The sequence below is a fragment of the Photinus pyralis genome, unplaced genomic scaffold (assembly GCF_008802855.1).
Source record: "Photinus pyralis isolate 1611_PpyrPB1 unplaced genomic scaffold, Ppyr1.3 Ppyr1.4_LG8, whole genome shotgun sequence".
NCBI classification, from domain to species: domain Eukaryota; kingdom Metazoa; phylum Arthropoda; class Insecta; order Coleoptera; family Lampyridae; genus Photinus; species Photinus pyralis.
The window spans coordinates 9,239,654-9,259,041 of record NW_022170819.1 but is presented as its reverse complement, the minus strand read 5'-3'; the positions used below and the strand labels follow the sequence as shown (position 1 = coordinate 9,259,041).

General features: G+C 37.2%; 1 protein-coding gene across 3 annotated transcripts in view; it reads left to right on the top strand.

Moving 5' to 3' along the window:
* Positions 1-18,927, top strand: part of LOC116178939 (runt-related transcription factor 3) — a 76,586-nt gene extending 57,659 nt beyond the window's left edge. Inside the window, exons 3-5 of one of the 3 annotated variants that reach the window (XM_031498603.1) lie at positions 7,664-7,768; positions 17,672-17,881; positions 17,931-18,927. In XM_031498603.1, coding sequence (XP_031354463.1) covers positions 7,664-7,768; positions 17,672-17,881; positions 17,931-18,550 — 935 coding nt within the window. In that variant the 3' untranslated portion in view covers positions 18,551-18,927. Of the gene's footprint in view, positions 1-7,648; positions 7,769-17,671; positions 17,882-17,930 lie in introns of all 3 variants that reach the window. The other 2 variants (XM_031498602.1, XM_031498601.1) reach the window with 2 other exon arrangements.
* Positions 18,928-19,388: the final 461 nt, after the last annotated feature.

Below are 19,388 nucleotides of genomic sequence, written 5' to 3'. Positions count from 1 at the left end.
AAGGGACCTGCTGAAGCGGCTCGTTAGTGCTTCATATTCGAACGTTAGTGCTGCAAGGGATCCGCATCAAAAAGGTACCAAACCACCTCAAAATTAAACGTGGCTTATTGGGACCTGCCAACTTAACGTCGGTAGACCAACAAACGAAATCCGTTTGATTTTCTATTTTAATCGATCTATCAGTATTAGTGATCCTTAGTGTCGCAAAAAAAACGTTAGTGCTCAATGCGCAAGAGCTCAAGCGTGAAATTATGGGTTTGCTAAATTCATGCAGCAGCCCACATTTATTAAAGTGGTCCTGCCTTAATGCGAATCTGAAGCTCCTCATTAGTGCTCGTTAAGACTTCACTTGTAAACGTCAGTGCTTTTATTTGATCCGTGTCGAAAAACTACCAAAGCATCTTAAAAATTAACTATAACTTATAGGTTCTGCTGACCACACAACAACAAGCAAAATTTGTTTCCAATACAAAAAAAAAAGTTGAAAAGAATGACCGAAATGTATTTGACAATAATGTGCGTCTGCTGCATGAAATTAGAAGACCCTTTTTAAAACGTTTTGAGCTGGTACACTTTGAGTACTAACGTTTATATTGGCGGCACTAACGAGCACTAATACTTACCGGTCCATTAAAGTAGAAAATCAAACGAATTTCGTTCGTTGGTCTACTGACGTAAAGTTGGCAGGTCCCAATAAGTCCGGTTTAATTTCGAGGTGGTTTGGTACCTTTTTGACGCGGATCCCTTGCAGCACTAACGTTCGCATGTGAAGCACTAACGAGCACTAACGAGCCGTTTCAAATTCGCATTAGGACAGAGCCAATTTGGCAAATGTGGGTCTGCTGCATGAAGTTAGCAGACCCCTTTTTACAACGTTTTGAGCTGTTACACTTTGAGCACTAACGTTTATATTGGCGGCACTAACGAGCACTAACGCTGCTAGTTTAACTAGTGTAAAGATTGAATCGATTTTCTCAAATTGGTCTGCTGGCATGAAGTTAACAGGCCCATAAATATTTTTTAAAAATAGTAAGTTTCCTTTTGTGCACTAACGATTTCTTCAGCGGCACTAACGTGCACTAACGGAACACTAACGATATGAGTAAGCAGAACTATGGTCTGCTGTAGTAGGCCTGCCAAGTTCATGGACATACAACTGACGACTAGTGATTCTTGCAATTTGTGACCATTCTCAGACAATTGGCCGAAATATGCACCATTATGTACCTACATATAGCGAGTGCTGGACGTCTAAGTAGCACAGCTACCCATTTTATAGAACCTATTCACTAGTGGTCCCGCTGACCAGGTTCCTTAAAAATCTAGACCGTTTTAATGGGATAATGTGCTCCTGTGACCATGTTTGTGCATATATGAGTGTCCAACATTGGAATACTTTTATAAATCACAAACATTAAGTGAAAACGAAGTTTATTGGCACAAAAAAAGTGAATTAATAAAACATTACAATAGGCACCATTGTGTGGATTTTTTGCCCTCTTGGAGTGTGAAGGACTTTCACCATCGTTTTTATTTTAATTTTTTTTGTCCTCACCATCGGACCCCTGTAGATAAACGGTCAGAGGATCCTCTTGTTCTTTTTCATTTTCGGAGCCACCTTGAGGGACCCAATCAGGCAGTTCGCCTGACGATTTTGGCATGCCAAGAAACATTGGATATATTCTTTTTTGCCGCCACACTTTTCGCTGTCACAGTCTTAAATTCAATTCAATTTCTTTCTTGGGAGATCTTCCACATCTTTAAAGAAGTCATCGGTTAGGGGCCATTCCTTCTGATTGCCAACTTTACTCTTAGTCCAGGCTATATATAATATTTTTTTACAAAAAAAACTTAGTTACCGGGCGGGATCGGGTTTTTCAGGCAGGTGAAATGAATAAAAATTGGGAAAAAATAAACAACTGAATTTTTCGGTTTTTGTGGTAAAACTATTAATTTTAGACGAAAATATTAAATATAAAAGTTATAGAGGTTAAAAAAATGAGCAGCTTTTGTATCTGCACTATTTTCACATAACCTCCAATTTTCCTAGAAAAACCGGAAAAACTGTTTTTTTCGTTTTTTATTCCTATTTCTGCGAAAAATGTCGTAGGGGTTTGAAATGTTGAGGAAACAGCTTGTTTTATGATAAAAAAAAAGATAATTTTTAGGCCCATAAAGTTGGACCGTTTCCAAGATCTCACGATTTCTGAAAAAAACCACCTCTTTCTTAAGGGGATGAAAAATCTATTTTTTTTTTCATAGTACAGAGGTGCTCGGGGTAGCAAAATTTTCGGGAAGGCTTATATTTTAATAAACAAAAATAAAAAATATTCCTATAGCATAAATTCGAGAAAATCGCCAAAAACTGGAAAAACAGTTTTAAGATATACACGGTTTTTGACATGATAAATCAACATGTTGGATGTTAATAAAGATTTTTTCGAAATCTGTCTTCTTGCTTCTCTTTAATTTTTGCTTAAATATTCTCTTTTGTTATCTTCTGTTCAACTGTTTTGGTTAAAACATCTTTATTATTTCTTTTTTCTGCATTTTTACCGCAATAAAAGCAATTCAAAATAAAATCGAATTATTTTGCTTCCAGGAAACAAAACAAAATATTTTAGAAACATTAAAGAGGAGAGAGAAGACAGATTTCAAAAACTTTTTATTAGCGCGGATCCAATACGTTAATTTATTTGCAAAAAAAGCTATTTACCTACTGTCAAAAACGGTATATCTTAAAACTGTTCCCCCCGTTTTTGCCACTTTTCTTAAAATTTTTCTATTGCAATAATATTTTTTATTTTTGATTATTAAAATGTAAGTCGTTACGAAAATTTTGCTACCCCGCGCTCCTCTGTACGATGAAAAAAAAATTTTGTTCATCCCCTTAAGAAACATTTTCGTCTAAAATTAATAGTTTTGCCACAATTTGGGAAACACCACTTTCCCCCCTTTCAACCCCCGGGATTTCACCCGCGAAAAAATTCAGCTGTTTTAATTATTTTTTCCCAATTTATATTCATTTCACCTGCCTGAAGAACCCGGTTTCGCCCGGTAACTAATTTTTTTTGAAAATAAATTAATTTAGAGCTATTTAGCCTGGACTATCTATATATATATTGCTTAACAGTTTGAGCAGCTTTTTGCAGAATCCTGAGTCTTTTGTCACCTTTCTTGTTCGCTTTTCTTCATACCAAGCATCGCGTAGTTCTTGAAAAGAAACTTGGGTAATGCAGAGCACTATGATGTTTTATACTGAGCAGGCCTCTGGTTTCTTGAAAGCCGCGATCGATTGGACCCTCGTATAATCTTTCTACATGTGGACAAGAAATGAAGTCGCATTGGCTAATTGGCTGATTTTGCCGTCACCCCTCTCTGCACTAAATTTTTTAAGGGAACTATCCTTTTTTCACCCACTTTCGAGCCATCAGTACTCGATTCGCTCATTTCCTCATCACAAAAAAACACTTCCTGCTCATTTTGACCACACAACACCCCCGATATCGTCCAATGTGACACCACAACAATCCATTGAAACAAACAAAGGAAAACACTCGTTCGTTCGGAGTAAATTTATTTTCATGGGATTTCTTATTTGTTGACACGTTCCTTTTTATGTTATGCCATATGTTTTAATTTAATTACCTATTTTACTTTTACCCATACCGCAGTCCTAAATCCATTAATGGGGTACGTAACTTTGATTTAATTGAATTTTGACCTGATTTTGGCATTGTTGTTTTTGGAAGTATCTTTCGTGTAAAGAGTATTAACCACTCCTATCCTATCTTTTATGAAATGCTAAAGCCAATTCACCAATCTATGATTGATACGTTCTTCTTAGCTGGAACTCATCTAACACTTGATATTTAAGATCAGACGTTCTGAAAATGCAATGTGTGAACTATCAGAGCGGCTGCCAAAGTGCGGGTAAACTGTAATAGCTTTCATCGTGTCTTTTCCGTTGCTGTACATTTTTGCTACCGTCATCGTGACGAAATGCTCTGCAATTGATTACACAAAATATAGAGGTTGCTAATATCCAATCAACGGCAAGTTGCCTTTTAATTTATCTTTTGCCTTTGTCGTTAATGTTAACGCAAGGTAATTCAGTTTCAGTTAGTTAATTTATTTCCCTGCCTGGCTGTAAATGAGGTTGTAGTTTATAAGTAATGTTTATACCCATTAGTGCCCGAGGATTCCCAAAGCTTCTATTCTTATTTTTTTTAGTCTATGTTTTTATTTACTTTTTGGCGTGACTTCTGCACGCCTGGCACTCGAAATTATATGAGCTTTGTCAAACCTCGGTGGCTGTTTCACTAGAAGACTCGTTTCCCCTGGCTAGCCGTGGCCAATTCTCTTTTCCTTCTCGAGATTGGCGGCGGCCCAGAGGTTCAGAGATCTTTAAGAAAACACAGGTCTAATTCTGTTTGTTAAATTGATTATAAATTACAACCCTTAATTTTTAACATTAATAAATGCATATCACTTAGCCTCATAAAAAGAATGTCCTTCTGCACATGAAACAAACTCCATTGACAATTTTTGTGAAAATTATAGTATGGAGTTATAGATTCCCGCCGGGAAATTACACTGCACTAAATTCTCAGGCGAATAAATTGTTCTCTGGACCTAGTTTTTTCGAACGATGAACTTCATGAATGTTTTCTTGGATTCAGATGTTTAGAAGAATTTTAGTAAATATTAAGAATGAGAACTACACTTGTAATCAAGGGTATTATTTAGAACTACCTATTATTAAATAAGTTTCTCTTTAGGCGATCGATTTCGACTTTATTAATGTCATTATCAGATGGAGTCATACATCAATCCTACACGTGTAAGTTCCCTTTTTTTGCTTCACTAGTAGTAAAATCACAACACTGAATTTTTACCAATAGCTTTTTATGACAAAGAAAATACACTGGCGCGCTTAATTAGTTTTACCTTGTTTGAAACACGGTTGTTTAATTTATGCTACTAAGATTTCGTCCTATTACACATTAATTCTTTCTGGTAGTGTAATCACTCTTTCTAACCTGGAGCCAGAATTTGCTTATTCTTTGCTACACGGTTAACAAACCCGTTATCTTAAGTTCAATGATTTGTAACTGGAAAATTAATTCCGTCGCGATTGAAGGATTGTGTTTTTTATAAAGCTTTCCCGAATTAGAACATCAAAAAATCAATTTACTTTTTTGCTAAACACTACTTTCTCTGGTAACCCCGAGCCGAAAGAATCTTGCGTTTTGCGCTCAAAAACAACTACTTGGACCACATACGTATTGGTCTCGTATCCCAAAAACGAATGGCTGAAATTATGCCGGAATGACTCCACCTTTTCTTACTTACTTAATTAACGCCTACAAGATGGCTTCTTATCCATGAAAACACGGTCATTTTAATCGTTGACTCGATTCTGCATTACGAATCAAAAGCAAGTAAGGGTAATAAATCAATCCCACGTACAGGGTGAGTCAACGATTGCGCGGAGTAACTTAATGCCTTGAAGATAAGATTTTTCGATAGAGTGCTTTTGTATTATGATATGGTTGAATATTCTCGACATTTGAAAAATATTTGGAATTATACAGGGTGCGCTCACAAAGTAGGGCGCCCAAATGGTACATTTTTTTAAATAGAACCCCCTGTATTTGAATGCATTTTTGAATTCTGCGTTTAATTGTACGTCTTTTTTATTATATGGTTAATATTCGAAAAGCTAGTAGTTTTAAAGATAATTAGATTTTTAAGAAAAATTGGGCATGAATGTAGGGGGGCACCTGCGAAATACTACATTTTCCACGGTTTGAAACAGATAACACCAATTAAGAGAACTACTTTAGCTCTGGAGGCAGACTTCCTAAGGCTATTAAGAGAACAAAGCGCTATAGAAATCAAAAGACGCAGAAAAGACGATTGTGTATTCCACCAATTGCTTACAGACCTTCTCTTACAATTCCATCAGCAATACAATTTATAGGAAAACTCGACCCTTTAAATGTGACACCCTGTAAACTTTCTATGATATATAATGCGAGGGGTATTTCACTGGGGAATTTTGGTGTACACGTGCGGGGAATTACAGGGAATTGCAGAAGGAATTGTGGGAATTGAGAGGAATTAAGGGGTATTGAAGGGAATTGAGGGGAATTGAAAGGCATTAGAGGAATTAAAAAGGAATTGAGGGGGGCATTGAATGGAATTGAGGATCGTGATCATGTGCCGCGCATGCCCAGTAACAATCAGCGTTTAAACGGTCGAAACTATAATGTAGCGTTAGTGCTAACAGTTATGACAGGTGTTGGAAAGTGCTTCTTGTAATTATTAGAATTATAAAATACAGTGTTACTTCGGATACTACAAAAGGTGAAGTTAATTAGTGGTTAACTATGATTAAATGTGAAAGCGGGTTTACGCGAGAGCTTTCTTACGAGTTTCCCCATGACTATCCATCGCGTTCATTTTAGATATATCGGTCCAGATGCTGGCGGCCTGGATTGAACTGGATAGAAAAGGAAACAAAAACAAATATTCCAGTATATTTAAAAAACCTTACTATACTAAATAGAATTAAAATCAAATTAATCTTGAAAAATATCTGAGTGGTAAAAGGTTCAATTGTGCCTACAGTGATATTCAGCGGCCCAATTTTGGGAAAATAAAGCACATAAACACGAATGGGAATTGAGGAATTGAGAGCATTTGAAAGGGAATTTATGGAAAATCAGACGGTGAATCGAAGGGAATTTGAAAGGGGAATTAAGGAAATGAATAGCGAATTATAGAGAATTTAAAGGGAATTGAAAGGAATTAACGGAAAAGGGGAATTTTGGTGTACAAATATTCATCGGTGAAATACCCCTCGATATAATGCCTAAAGTCCATTTCAACACACGCGACTTTTTTAAACACCCAGTATAACCGTAACTGTTTTGAATTAATTCCCGAAGTTTGTTACAGCATCACTCTCATCATGTAAATATTCACGCTATGACAAATTAAGTTTTCCTTGTAAAAGCGTAGGCCTGTGTTTTTACAATGTAGCTATTAAAACAAACTCTTCTTTTAAAAGTTGTTATTTTTAGATATCACAAGATGAAATGCTACCGATACCGTTGTAAAACGCCGCTACTTGTACTATTTTTAATTATGTGTCGTTATAAGAATGTTTATTTATGACCGAAAACCATTTTCAAAAGAACTTTATAGCTAAAGTGTTATTGCAATTGAAAAACGATGGTCCTACAGCAAGAAAAAAAGTATAACATGCAAGTTTCTTCAATCATATAAATCATCCCCTGCTGAGAGCAGCAGTCGTGAGGGGCATTAAGGAACCGCAAGACTTGTATGTAAGATACCAAGTTTCTGAAAGTTTGTACCAGTTTGTTGCGAATTGCTACAACTTCCCGCGCCGTCGTTCATTTAGTTTTAAACGTTAGATTGTGCATTTGAATTTAATTGTTGATACTAATCACATTTTTATTCACATCTCTAACAATGGGCGTAAATGAAAGACTCCCAGTGTGCACTATTCGTTAATTTAGTTTTATTCATCAAGCTCGCTTTATGAAGTGGGTGGATTTTTGTTTTGTTAAGGGAGTTCTATGCACTAGATGTAGGGCAGTACTAAAATCTAATGTAGTGTTATCTCTTTTAGGACAACAGCAACAGTTTCACTTTGCCTTTGGTCAACGTCCATTTCCATTCGCAACGACGGATCCTTTATCGGGCTTTAGAATGCCCCCAATTGGCAACTGCAACAGTAAGTCTCATTTAAATTTCTAAAATCTGAATTTTACATAATCCTTCACCGTCGGCACTTACAAATTAAATCCTTGACTCGTCCCACAAGGATAATAAATTCGTTTCCTTCCTTTTTTCCCTTACCAGAACACTTTTCTATCCTAACAAATTAATTTAATCTCGTATAAATTACGAGTTGCATTCAAAGGGCCCTGTTTAATTTTATATTCCGCGCGAATCTGTAGCGGGGTAGTTACCCGATGAACACGTCGGGTCAGTTTGGTCGATATCAGCTGACAAGCCTAACCCGATACTATCGTTTTTTACAAAATCTATCAGAATGTCGATGTGTCCCCGCATGTTATTGAATTCATTTCGGGTCTCATATAAAGGGATTAATTGTTTTTTACGTTTTCTTTTGATTCGCTTGGATTCGTTACCACATATGCGGTTAAAATTCCATTATAACTCCATTCACAATTGCTCGGATAGAAAAAAAATTCAATTTTAATTTTGTTCCATGCCCTTTCATTTACTGTATAAATTAAAAGAATTGCCTTTAATCATTATTATACTAATTTACAGGAGATGCAACAGATGTGTGTTACTGGTACGTGCTTTTTTCAATTCCAATGAAATTTGTTGCGTTTCTAGTATTGTAACGATAATGTGGGTTGTCAGTGCGAACAACCGAAGAGTTTTTAATCTGTTCGGTTTCTAATAAAGTCCTATTTTATAACGATTCGATATCGATATCTTTAGAGATTTTGTTTAGCGGCACCTAAAACGTTGACTAATGCGTTAACCCGAGCTCTCGAAGTAGAATCAAAAGCAACTCAAGGTACGATAAAGAAAATCAGTAGCGTTAGAACTGTAGAAGAGGACACCGTTAACAACAAACCTTTGACGGAATTAACTGCTGAAGTTCACGTTGTCAAGGTATGGTGAGAAAGAAACAGTTCCGTTGTTGGAATTGCGAAGAAATTGGGCATTTGCAAAATCGATGTCGAAAGTAATCATCCACCTGATATGTTAAGGCCCCAGAAGCCACTGTTTCTGGATTCAATATTAATGGTTCGATTTGTGGATGGAAAATCAGTGTCCATACTTTACATAACGGCATCCAATAGTCCTTGGGCTTGGCCTGTGGTATCGGTAGAAACGAAGGATGGGTCAACACGATTCTGGGTGAATTATCGTCGTTTCAATGACGTGACTAAGAAAGATAGCTATCCCGCTTCCAATAATTGCCGATACGCTTGACACGCTATCCGGCTCCAAGTTTTTCTCGACTTTGGATTTAAAAAGTGGCTATAGGTAAGTGGAAATGGCTGCAGGAGATAGGCATTTACCAGGCCAGGGTTGAAATGTTACGGTAACTATCTTGGCGGTAAATATCCTTCCGGTGGCGGTGGGACACCTTTGCCCCCCCCCCCCTCCGGTTTGGCACTCGTACGTGAGAGGTCGTACTAAGGAGGGACTTTGTTTTATGGTCCAAGGTGGTCCCTGGCGTAACTAAGGAGCCACTGAGTGAGTGGTTTTTGGTAAACATTGTCGAGTTCAATGTTATGTAGTCCAGGGTGAATAAACTTTTCAGGTTTTAAGTTTAGGAAGATATTTCAAATGGATTATCTGGTCATCTCGCTTTACAATTGGGATATCGCCCCGATCGGCGTCTCGGAATATAAATAAGTAAATACATAAATTGTAATGTTCTCTCTGGTGGAGAGGACATTTAGGGGAAAAGAACCACTCTTGAAGATGACTTAAAACTTTATTTACAACTTAATTTAAAGCAATGTTACTGGCGTCTACGTGATTTAATTTTTCTTTAGGAACGAAAAAATGTTTCCCTATTTGGCTTACTACTATTTTCATTTGATTCAGTGCTGACTTTTCCGCTATTTCCTGCAGAAGTATTACTTGTGAAATTGGATCTACCATATTGCCGCACAGTATTGAAATTTCTATAATGAGGATTATTAGCACGCGTGTAATTTTTATGCGTATTCATCTGATTCTTCGGAGCATTGTACCTTTTGTAATTTGTTCTATTTTGTGCAAATTGCGATGTTTGATTAGACCACCTATTTTGATATCGATTTTGACCGAATTTGTTACCTTTCCAATTATTTCTACTAAAATGAAAAACGTTTGAATTTGACGGTTTATTTACCTCCTCATCCTTCGCAACTGTTATTGCATCTTTTAGTTTTGCACAATTTCGGGCTTTGACAATTTGCGCGAACTGGAATCTGTAGCATTTCCTGGCTGCGACGTACTTCCCTTCGGATGCGATTTTCTATACTTCTCTTGCACCTTACGTACAGCACATAAAATACAGCTACCACCAGCAGGCCGATGATGACTATTACCAAAGAGTACCCATAATAAGAGATACAGCGCAATGGTATAAACGCGTGTTGGCTATAAGAACTCGCCCGCTAGGATCCCAAAAGCGGGCCCTCGCGTAGAGGTGGCCAGAACTAACCGCCTCTTTAAATATTGGCGCGTATTGAAAATTTACAGAATTCTTTATAGAATTTCGGTTTAAAATATTTGCGCGGTTGTCACATTTAATTTTCTTTCTTATTGGCTGTAAGTGTGGACATGATATAATTAGAAAACATTACTTAAGTATAAAAGAAATCAGCAACGATTCAGTACCTATTGTTAGTTACATTGGTATTTTCCTGTTTAGTTGGCGTCTATTGAATAGACAGTAATTACTATTTAATTTAATAACCAATAACAAGTAAACAATTGTAAAAATGTAAATTAAATTTGTTATTATCCGTCCTTTTTAGATCGTCTGCTACAATCAAATTAAAGTAGACAGCATATTTCATAAAATTGGAGTTTATGATGGGCATAGCGATTATTTTACAGGAAATTTTGTTTGCTTTAATTAATTGGTATAGATGCCTACATACGCTGAATTGTTTAATCATTACCAATCAATCATTACAATGCAATAATCCTTATGTCCTCAGAAAAAAAAAACATCAGTCTAATCCAATAATCAGTCAAAATATATAGTGCAGTTAAATAATAAATTAATAAATCTGCACCCGTCGAATAAATTTAATTAAATATTTACACGTTATTCTCATTTAAACAATTCAATTCTGGAGCGTTTAAATATCTCCGGAATGCGTGGGTCGATCGGACTGAAATGTAATGAGATTAAAGGGGACATTGGTCACATCGACTGGTAAAAAATATGGTCCAAATCGGTCAAGTAGTTTTCCAGTTATCGCAAAGAAACCATTTTTAAAGAGGTGGGGTTGCGTCAGGGGTTGCGTTGGTCCACAGTTCACATTTTTAACTGATTTGAACCATTCGATCACAACTATAATCCAATTGAGGCAGTTTATTTTGGATATCTTATATTGTTTATAGTTTGTCCGGCAAAAATTAAAAAGTGATTGCAATATTTTTTCCGGGAATCTTTCATTATATTATTATTTGTACAATAAATGCTATAAAACCGGAACATTCCAAACCGGCGATTACAAACCGGCAACTGCCAAACCGGCAATGCACGAACCGGCGCCGCACCAAGCCGGCGACATGGCAAGCCGGCGCTCGGTCATGCCGGCGCTTGTCTAATCGGCACTCGGTCACACCGGCGCGTGTAAAGCCGGCATATGGGCACTTCATCGATGCGATCTGCAAATTATGTTTCATACACATTTGGAATGATAACATGGATGGCTATAATATGGACATGTTGATGTAATTCTCAAATTACTTTAGGTGGGGTGTTGGAGAGTTTGTTATTAGCAATTTAATTATGATTTTACGATTGGTCAAACCAGAGGAATCAGATTAACTAAGTAAATAAACTTTTCTATCGGCATTGGCATTGATCGTAACTTTTAAAATTTTAATAGGTAGATACTCGCTGCGTTGTATTAATCCAACCCACATAAATAGGAATGCATTCGGTGGAACGAGCTCCGGCAAGGCATAGCGCCGGTTGAACGAGTGCCGGCAAGGCATAGTGCCGGTTCATCGAGCGCCGGTTTGACCGAGCGCCGGCTTTTAAAAAAAATGTTCGTTTATTTCCGCGCAAGTCGGAAGTAAATATCGTTCGTTAGACGACTTCCTCTAACTAAACGATCTAGTTCGGTCGACTTTTCCATAGGTCCGTCGACGGTAGGGCGACGAACAGTGTGTACAAAGGGCAGAGACGTAATCAAAGCGAGCTTATTACTCGCGCTTACTGGGAATACACAATACACAGTAAAAAATCTATTATTTACCGCTCAAAAAACGGCTTATTGTTACACGAATAACATATTGTGATATTTGCAGGGGTTTGGTTTAATTAAGATCACGAAAACTTCATATTTATTTTATTAGGAATTGAATAAATTCCGTAGACAGTAATTAATGGTACATGCTTACTCGATCTAGATTACAAATCTACTGTTAGTAATATTAACCTACTAGTGACACACCGAAAGTGGAATAATGCTTACTGCTATAATAAGCGTTTTCGCAAGAAAGTTAATGCAATTAAATGTAAATCAGTTCAATGCAATGATTATGAATCAACAATTATTTGAACTCAAAGTTTTGAAACCTTATGCACGTGTATCCTAATTTCGGCAATCACTAATTATTACATTACAATATCTTCGCACCTATGAATCAAACCAACAAGCGTTCGGACCTTAATAAATTGTGCCATAAGCGTAGAATGGGCTAACATATCTCTAAACATCATACTTTTCAAGGAATAATAGATACCTAAATAAGTACAAGCAAACACTAAACATTTGGCAACGCTGGGATTTCTGCAATGATATTTATAAACTTCTAAACAAGTAGTTGCCTTGAAATAGCCCTTTAGGCGTAGCGTACGCCAATAAAATTGAGAAAAAGCAGTAAAATTTGTTAGGCAACACACAATACATATGCAGCACTATTCTCTATGCCGTTGAATCTTTTAATATGGTTACTCTTTGCTATTACCAAAGAGTACCCTATTACTCTTTGCTATTACTCCAATTTCGACTAATTTGGAACCTTCCAAGCTCGATTGGCCCGCGTTGTTGTTTCCTGACCCAGCCGCTTCAACGATAATTTGTTCCCGGTTTCTTTGAACACTTCGTGAATTGAACATTGTGGGGTATATTTCGCTAGTCCTACATTCGTATCACATAATTTTACACTTTTAGGCAGGATCGCCATGTAATGTTCTCTCTGGTGGAGAGGACATTTAGGGAAAAGAACCACTCTTGAAGATGACTTAAAACTTTATTTACAACTTAACACCTACCTATATCTACTACATTTCGATTATTACTGCCTGCACGCAACGCTTTACTTAATCAGTTAATTAATTGTTCACGTCATGCGCAAATCAATAATTTAACATTCTTATTCCATTACAAAATAAATAAATAAATAAATAAATAAATAAATAAATAAATAAATAAATAAATAAATAAATAAATAAATAAATAAATAAAATTAACAAATAAAAGAATTTAAACAAGTGCACGTAATTTTAATTTTCCTCCGAAATAGGTGACCCTGGAGTATTTGCCATAGATGTATTCAGAAATTTGCTCCTGAGCTTTATCTAGAATTCTAGAACACTATAGCCTTTAAATATATTCGCCTACAAAATTCGTTGCGATAAATTCGCACACGAAACATTCGCCCTTTGTTGTTGATGACAGCTTTTCTGCCAAAAGACATGTTTCTAAAACTTTTGTTTTGGTTTTTTCTTTCAGTATTTGTTAAAAATACTGAAATAATAAGTTGTTTCACTCTTAGGCAAACAAAATTTGTAATTCCTGATTTTTGGGTCGTCACGCATATAAACCGCGTTAGTAGTCTTCTTTTTATTAATCCCGAAAATAATTTTATCCACGTGGTTTGATTGGTTGAATAATTTCGCGTGGATTGGTCCTGATTTGTACTCAACGTAGGTAACTAAACACTATTGCTCTTCTGGTATAAAAACAGTCACGTCCATTATCGCAGGTAGTCCCCCACTGCAAAATTGTACATGTACATATAAGTTTATGTTATTACATTTTTATCTCTATCTAGCCCATGCGATGAAAAAGACGTTTACCAGTGGGCGGCTACCCGTGACTCATATACTAGACGACGCAACAAATAGTTGTCTTCGGTATTCACTGCGGAAATGAACATCAATATCAACAATTTAAAAATGGCGTCATTTCATTCTTACACATTAATATACCTTTGACACGCTCATTCTATATATAGTTGAAATTACTTGTTCATAAAATTAGAAAACAAGTTAATAAAGTCTCTAACGACTACTCGACAAACGCAGTTTTGATGTAGTAGAGAAGTAGCTTTAAGGTTTTGGTGACTCAATAAAAACTCGAAATAGGACCGTTTAGAGGAAAACCATTTCTTCCTTCTTCAAGAGATTCTATTGGCATACTATGGAGGCATATTAGAAGTATTTTAATTTCTTCTCCTTCAGTCCACCAGCACCAACACTCACCCGATTTCGCCGAAAACCAAATTGACCTAGGAGTATTTTTACCCCCCCCCCCCCAATCCTTTCTCCTCAATTTTGTAGGGACACAAAATCCGTCGAAAAACTAAGTATGACAGCGCGGGTGTGGTAGGAGGTGAAGCATTTTGATGCAGATTTTCGAAAGCGTTAGACGGAATGCCTGAAACGATTGCTTTAAATAGAGTACCATGAAGGCATATAGATGATCATTTTTATCCACAAACAATTTCGTGACAAAATTCGTCGAAAAAAACTTTGAGCTATAAAGGGATCGGGATGGCACAGCTCGATGCAGTATTGAGAGCTTTCCAACGAATGATCGCACGATATACCTACGATCAATGGTTTCGGAATTAAGACCGATATTACTCATAGAGAGTCGAGGGGGACGGGAGTTGGTGAAAAAAAAATTCGTTTCGTCGCGACCTTTATTCACTAGTATCCAGGAATAACTTGATAGAACGAATATATTGATAAAAACCCCGAAATTGATTGACCTTCAGCTTTCAATCTAAGCGATGCAGGAATAGCTCTATAATACGAACCTAATGCTAAAATAGTTATTTATATGATTAGTGCGGGAACAGTTATTTTGCATATGAGCGCGAAGTTTGGCGGCGCGAGTGTGCGCACGAGCGACGCATCTCGCGCGAATCAAGCAAATACTGTTCACGCACGTAACATGTATTCTATTTCTTGCACGGATTAGTTAAATCGAATTGATATAAATTCAAATCCTTTTCGCGAGATTTTTGCGACATTATAATTCTTTTGAAAAAATCAAGTCCTCTATGCCGATAAAGTAGAAATCTAGAAATTTAAAATGTCAATTTATTTTTCAAAACTTCTGGTTTAAGCTTATTTTTGCCCCTGTACTACAGGGAATGATGTAAAGTGTATTTATATTTTCTTTTTTACTCTTCCATCATACTACTTTTTAGTTTATGATCCGCACTAAATAGATAATTTCGTTGAATTTTTAGGCACTAGTGCGCGAAAGTAGATAGTCAATTGTAAAATTGACGTTCCCGACTTTCGTGTTTTATTGGGAAAACGCGATTTAGAACGAAGGAGTGCAAAAACGCCTTTTCGTTGTCGAGATCTCTATCGATTTATAAAAGGAGACATTCATAAATTGCCAACTTCATCAGGAATAGTTTTCAGGCACAGCGTTGCAGGAATAGCACGATAGTACGACAATAATGCCGAAACCCGTAAGTACGATATTCCGTTACCGAGATCTCGATTGATTTATGAAAAGCTTAAACGGCGCCCGAACAGCCGACAGAAGTTTCACTGCTACTTACTATTAATAGTCGCATTTGTGAATTACAATCTAATTATAGTTCTAGTGTTCAAGCAAAAAAAAAAGATACTTGCATATAACGTTTTTGTTCGCAAATATTTATACGCGACTCCTGATGAAATGATGAGAGGCTGATAAAACTGGTAAAAATACGCTAATCTTAACGCGTCTGTAGACAGCCGAATACTAACAGGAAATATAAAGTATTTCTTTACAACGCAATAGGAGCGTGATTATCCAAACGCTTTCCAAAAACGAAGACGACGTAACTAACGGGTGACCCTGTTTGTGGTGCAAGATCCTTCAAAACGAGAAATTGCAATGCTTTCACCGATGCAGTGATTTATTCACGTCGCGAGATGTTGACTCAGGGTCTTCCTGAAAAAAAATATTGTAACTTTTTTGTATCTTACTGTAAAGTTTATAACCTGTAATTAAACATCTCATATACAAAACTTTTTTTCCTAATTGCAGCATGTCAATAAACAACATATAATATCGTAAAACTTTCAAATTTTGTCATGCAACCGACGACATGCCGATATTGGCCGAGCGTCGCTTACGTCACTACGCGGGTTGCCGATAGGGAGTTATATTAGTGCATGACACTGATAGGAGTTCGATTCGACTTATTATGGCAATCTACCATAAACTGAGTCCTGACTGGTTCGTAAAGGGGCAGTTAGATAGTCTGCCAAAGGTTGAAGTGTTAATGGTCGCCGCCTTTTTCTCGAAAAGTGAGTTTTTCCATGCCACTCGTTTGAGTGGAGTCAAAGCCCAGAAGCAAATCTGTTATGGTTCATAGGAAGTATAACATCAAGTTTTGTGTGTATAGTGCAAGGTATAGTGTAGGTACCTAATAAAGTATGCACCTTACGGATTTCAACGAGAAAATTAGGGTGTTGGATATGTGGAAGTGAAAATAGAGAAAAATGTGTGCACTGTAAGGGCACAGATATGCCCAGAACAGAGTTCCAAGTAAACTATATTCTGAATTACAATTACAATATTATATATCGATGGATTTTCGTCGATAACTGACTGAAAGTAAATCGACATTATGTACTTTAATTAGTTAGAATCGTCTTCACAACAATACAAATGGGATGTCAAACTCGCGGTATCACGTCGAACTTTTTTCGTATATTTCCTGTTGGGACGTTTATATACAATTTATTAGGTTCGCGATGACTTCTGCTATCACACCCAGGCACAAATGCAAAATTATTCGACGCTTTTTTCCCGTCAAAACGACGTTTTCTTTCTCTGAATCGATTGTAAGCAATGCTACGGCTGAGCGCCAACGTGCGTAGTGACGTCACAGCAACGTGGCGGTCATTCGAAACTTTTCAAACGCCGTTCATTTTAAAATCGTGTTTGCTAATCACAACGATTTCTCTTGACAAAAAAATGAGTACCACTAATTTTTTTAATGTGCTTGGAGTTCATTTTCAAGGTTTTTGAAAAAACGCGGAAAACCCAATTAATTTATTTATCGAATTCGGCATTTATTTGCGGATGTTTTCCAAATAGTGCAGAAAGCGCTGTTAGGCATTGGAAATGTTTGTATCAGTGTCCTTGTTGTTATCAAAAATCGCCGTGTTCCATTCAAAACCCTAAAATAGTTTCCAATTAATTGTCAGAGAGATTTTTATGAGGAAGAAGGTTTAAAAACCCATGACAACAACCTATGAAACTAGGAAAATTATAAAAAAATACAATGTGGCACTTGATAAGTGTCGACAGAAGTGACTACTTCTTTTTCTTTCACACTCCTCCTTCGCTCCCTTTTTTCTATAGAAATAAGTCTATGAGTAATACAAGTAAATATATGTATGTTATACTTGAAGCATCTCGTGACGGATGAGATGAATTTATTACCGTACAAAACATAGAGTGTATACCGAGCGATAAGAAAAAAATTGTAAAAAAATTGAAACATACAAAAAAGTAAAGAAAATTGGGAAAACTATGAAAATGTGAGAAAATTCCTGCCAGTAACCACATAAAGTCTCAGTAATAAGTTTTCTCTTCCATGTTGGCATTACACTATACTGCTACAATAATCACGGGAATTTGATATAATCGTTACGTTTCAGATATGCCACAGTTTGGATTGAGTACAACAAATTCGCATTGGGGTTACAGTACAGGTGCCTACTCGCCTTATTTAACACCGAGTTCTCTGGGATCGTGTGCCGCACCTACGCCATCCCAATTCAACACACCCGCGCTCGGATTTTCTGGCACCGCACCAGATCAAACATCAAATCAAGATGCATTTGGATCAAGTGCCGCGGTCACTTCAAGTGAGTACCCTAATCCCCTTAGGATAGGTAACATAAATAAGATCTTCAGTCCTTCCAGACACTACGGCAACCGACCTGGACCAGCACTTGGGATTGATGTCCTCGCAAACGCACACCAATCACACGCAAGGTGGTACGCATCCCTCGTCACTTTTAGTGCCGCGATACACGTCGAACCATTCCGAGTTTGCTCTTTCGGGACCGAGATCGCTGTCGGATAATTCGAGTGCGGCCGAAAGTCCGGTGCAAGACGAATTGATAAACTCTCAGGGGACGCACGTTAACAACGCGAACTTTCCCCTGCATCAAAATATGACGCCGACAAGCTACTCGAGCGCGAACTGCAACAACTCCCTCTACCCGGTCCTGCCGGCAAGCCTATTATATTCGCAGTTGTACTCCGCCGCGAACCAGACGCATAACTTTCACTCCCTCCACTCTCATACCGCCCAAGGTCACCACAACGACCTTCAATCGGTGATGGACCATCTGTCCACCTCGAATCAACGGCAGATGAACGGCACGACGGACTTGCTGCTATCAAACAACGTGACGTGCGCGAATGCCGCTTCGAGACAGGACGACGCCCATTCAAGGGCGCTAACGAGCAACGGAGGACAAAGAGGACCAGGCCAAAGCGGCGATGTTGCCGTTTGGAGGCCATACTGAGAAGAACTGGAAACTATGGGATTTTCGTTCTTTGATTGTTAACTAAACCTAAGTGATGTTTTTGGTGCAATATTTACCTTCGCCGTGTGCGCACATGGAAGTTTTCTACCTCTCTCGATTTGCCTCCTGGGCAAAGTAAATAAAAGATGTGCAATGTAGTAAAACCAAACTCGTTAGTGATATTATTTTAATGAAGTTGTTAAAAGGAACGGTACTGTGAATATCTAAAATATTGGGTAGATGTACAAAATAAATATTTATTGTTCATTCTTTTCGGTTATCAAATTACTAATGTACATACTATGAATTGTGATTCATTTCGTTGTTACATACATACATTTTTAATGTTTGCAGTGTAATTTAGTTGCTGATGAGCTTTCACCAAAGAATTTTGTTTATGTTCTGAAAAAAAGATTAAATTTTGTTCGTATTAGTTAACTGTCTCTCATTTCTCCTCATTTGCACTACAGGATTTTCAGGTGAGTAACTGCGACACCTCTATAGCAGTGAAACTTGGATGACTTTTCGTAAGTACTTCCTAAACAAACTTTTAGATATGGAATTGGAACAACCGTACTGAAAGGCAGTATCAAGTTAATTTATGTTATTTTTATTATTTTCATGCAATGAAGTTGGCGTTGGGCTATTGACGGTAACACAACACCTTAAATTTGTGACGTTTCCTAAATTTGGACGGAAATATACTGAAGTTTTACGTACAAATTAAGACGACCGCAAAAGGGCATCTGTACAACTTTGATTGGAAAATGAAGGGTTAAGACGAAAAAAACCCCTTCTCCAAATTTTTACAGACGACGGTTTTCACAAAATGGTGTTA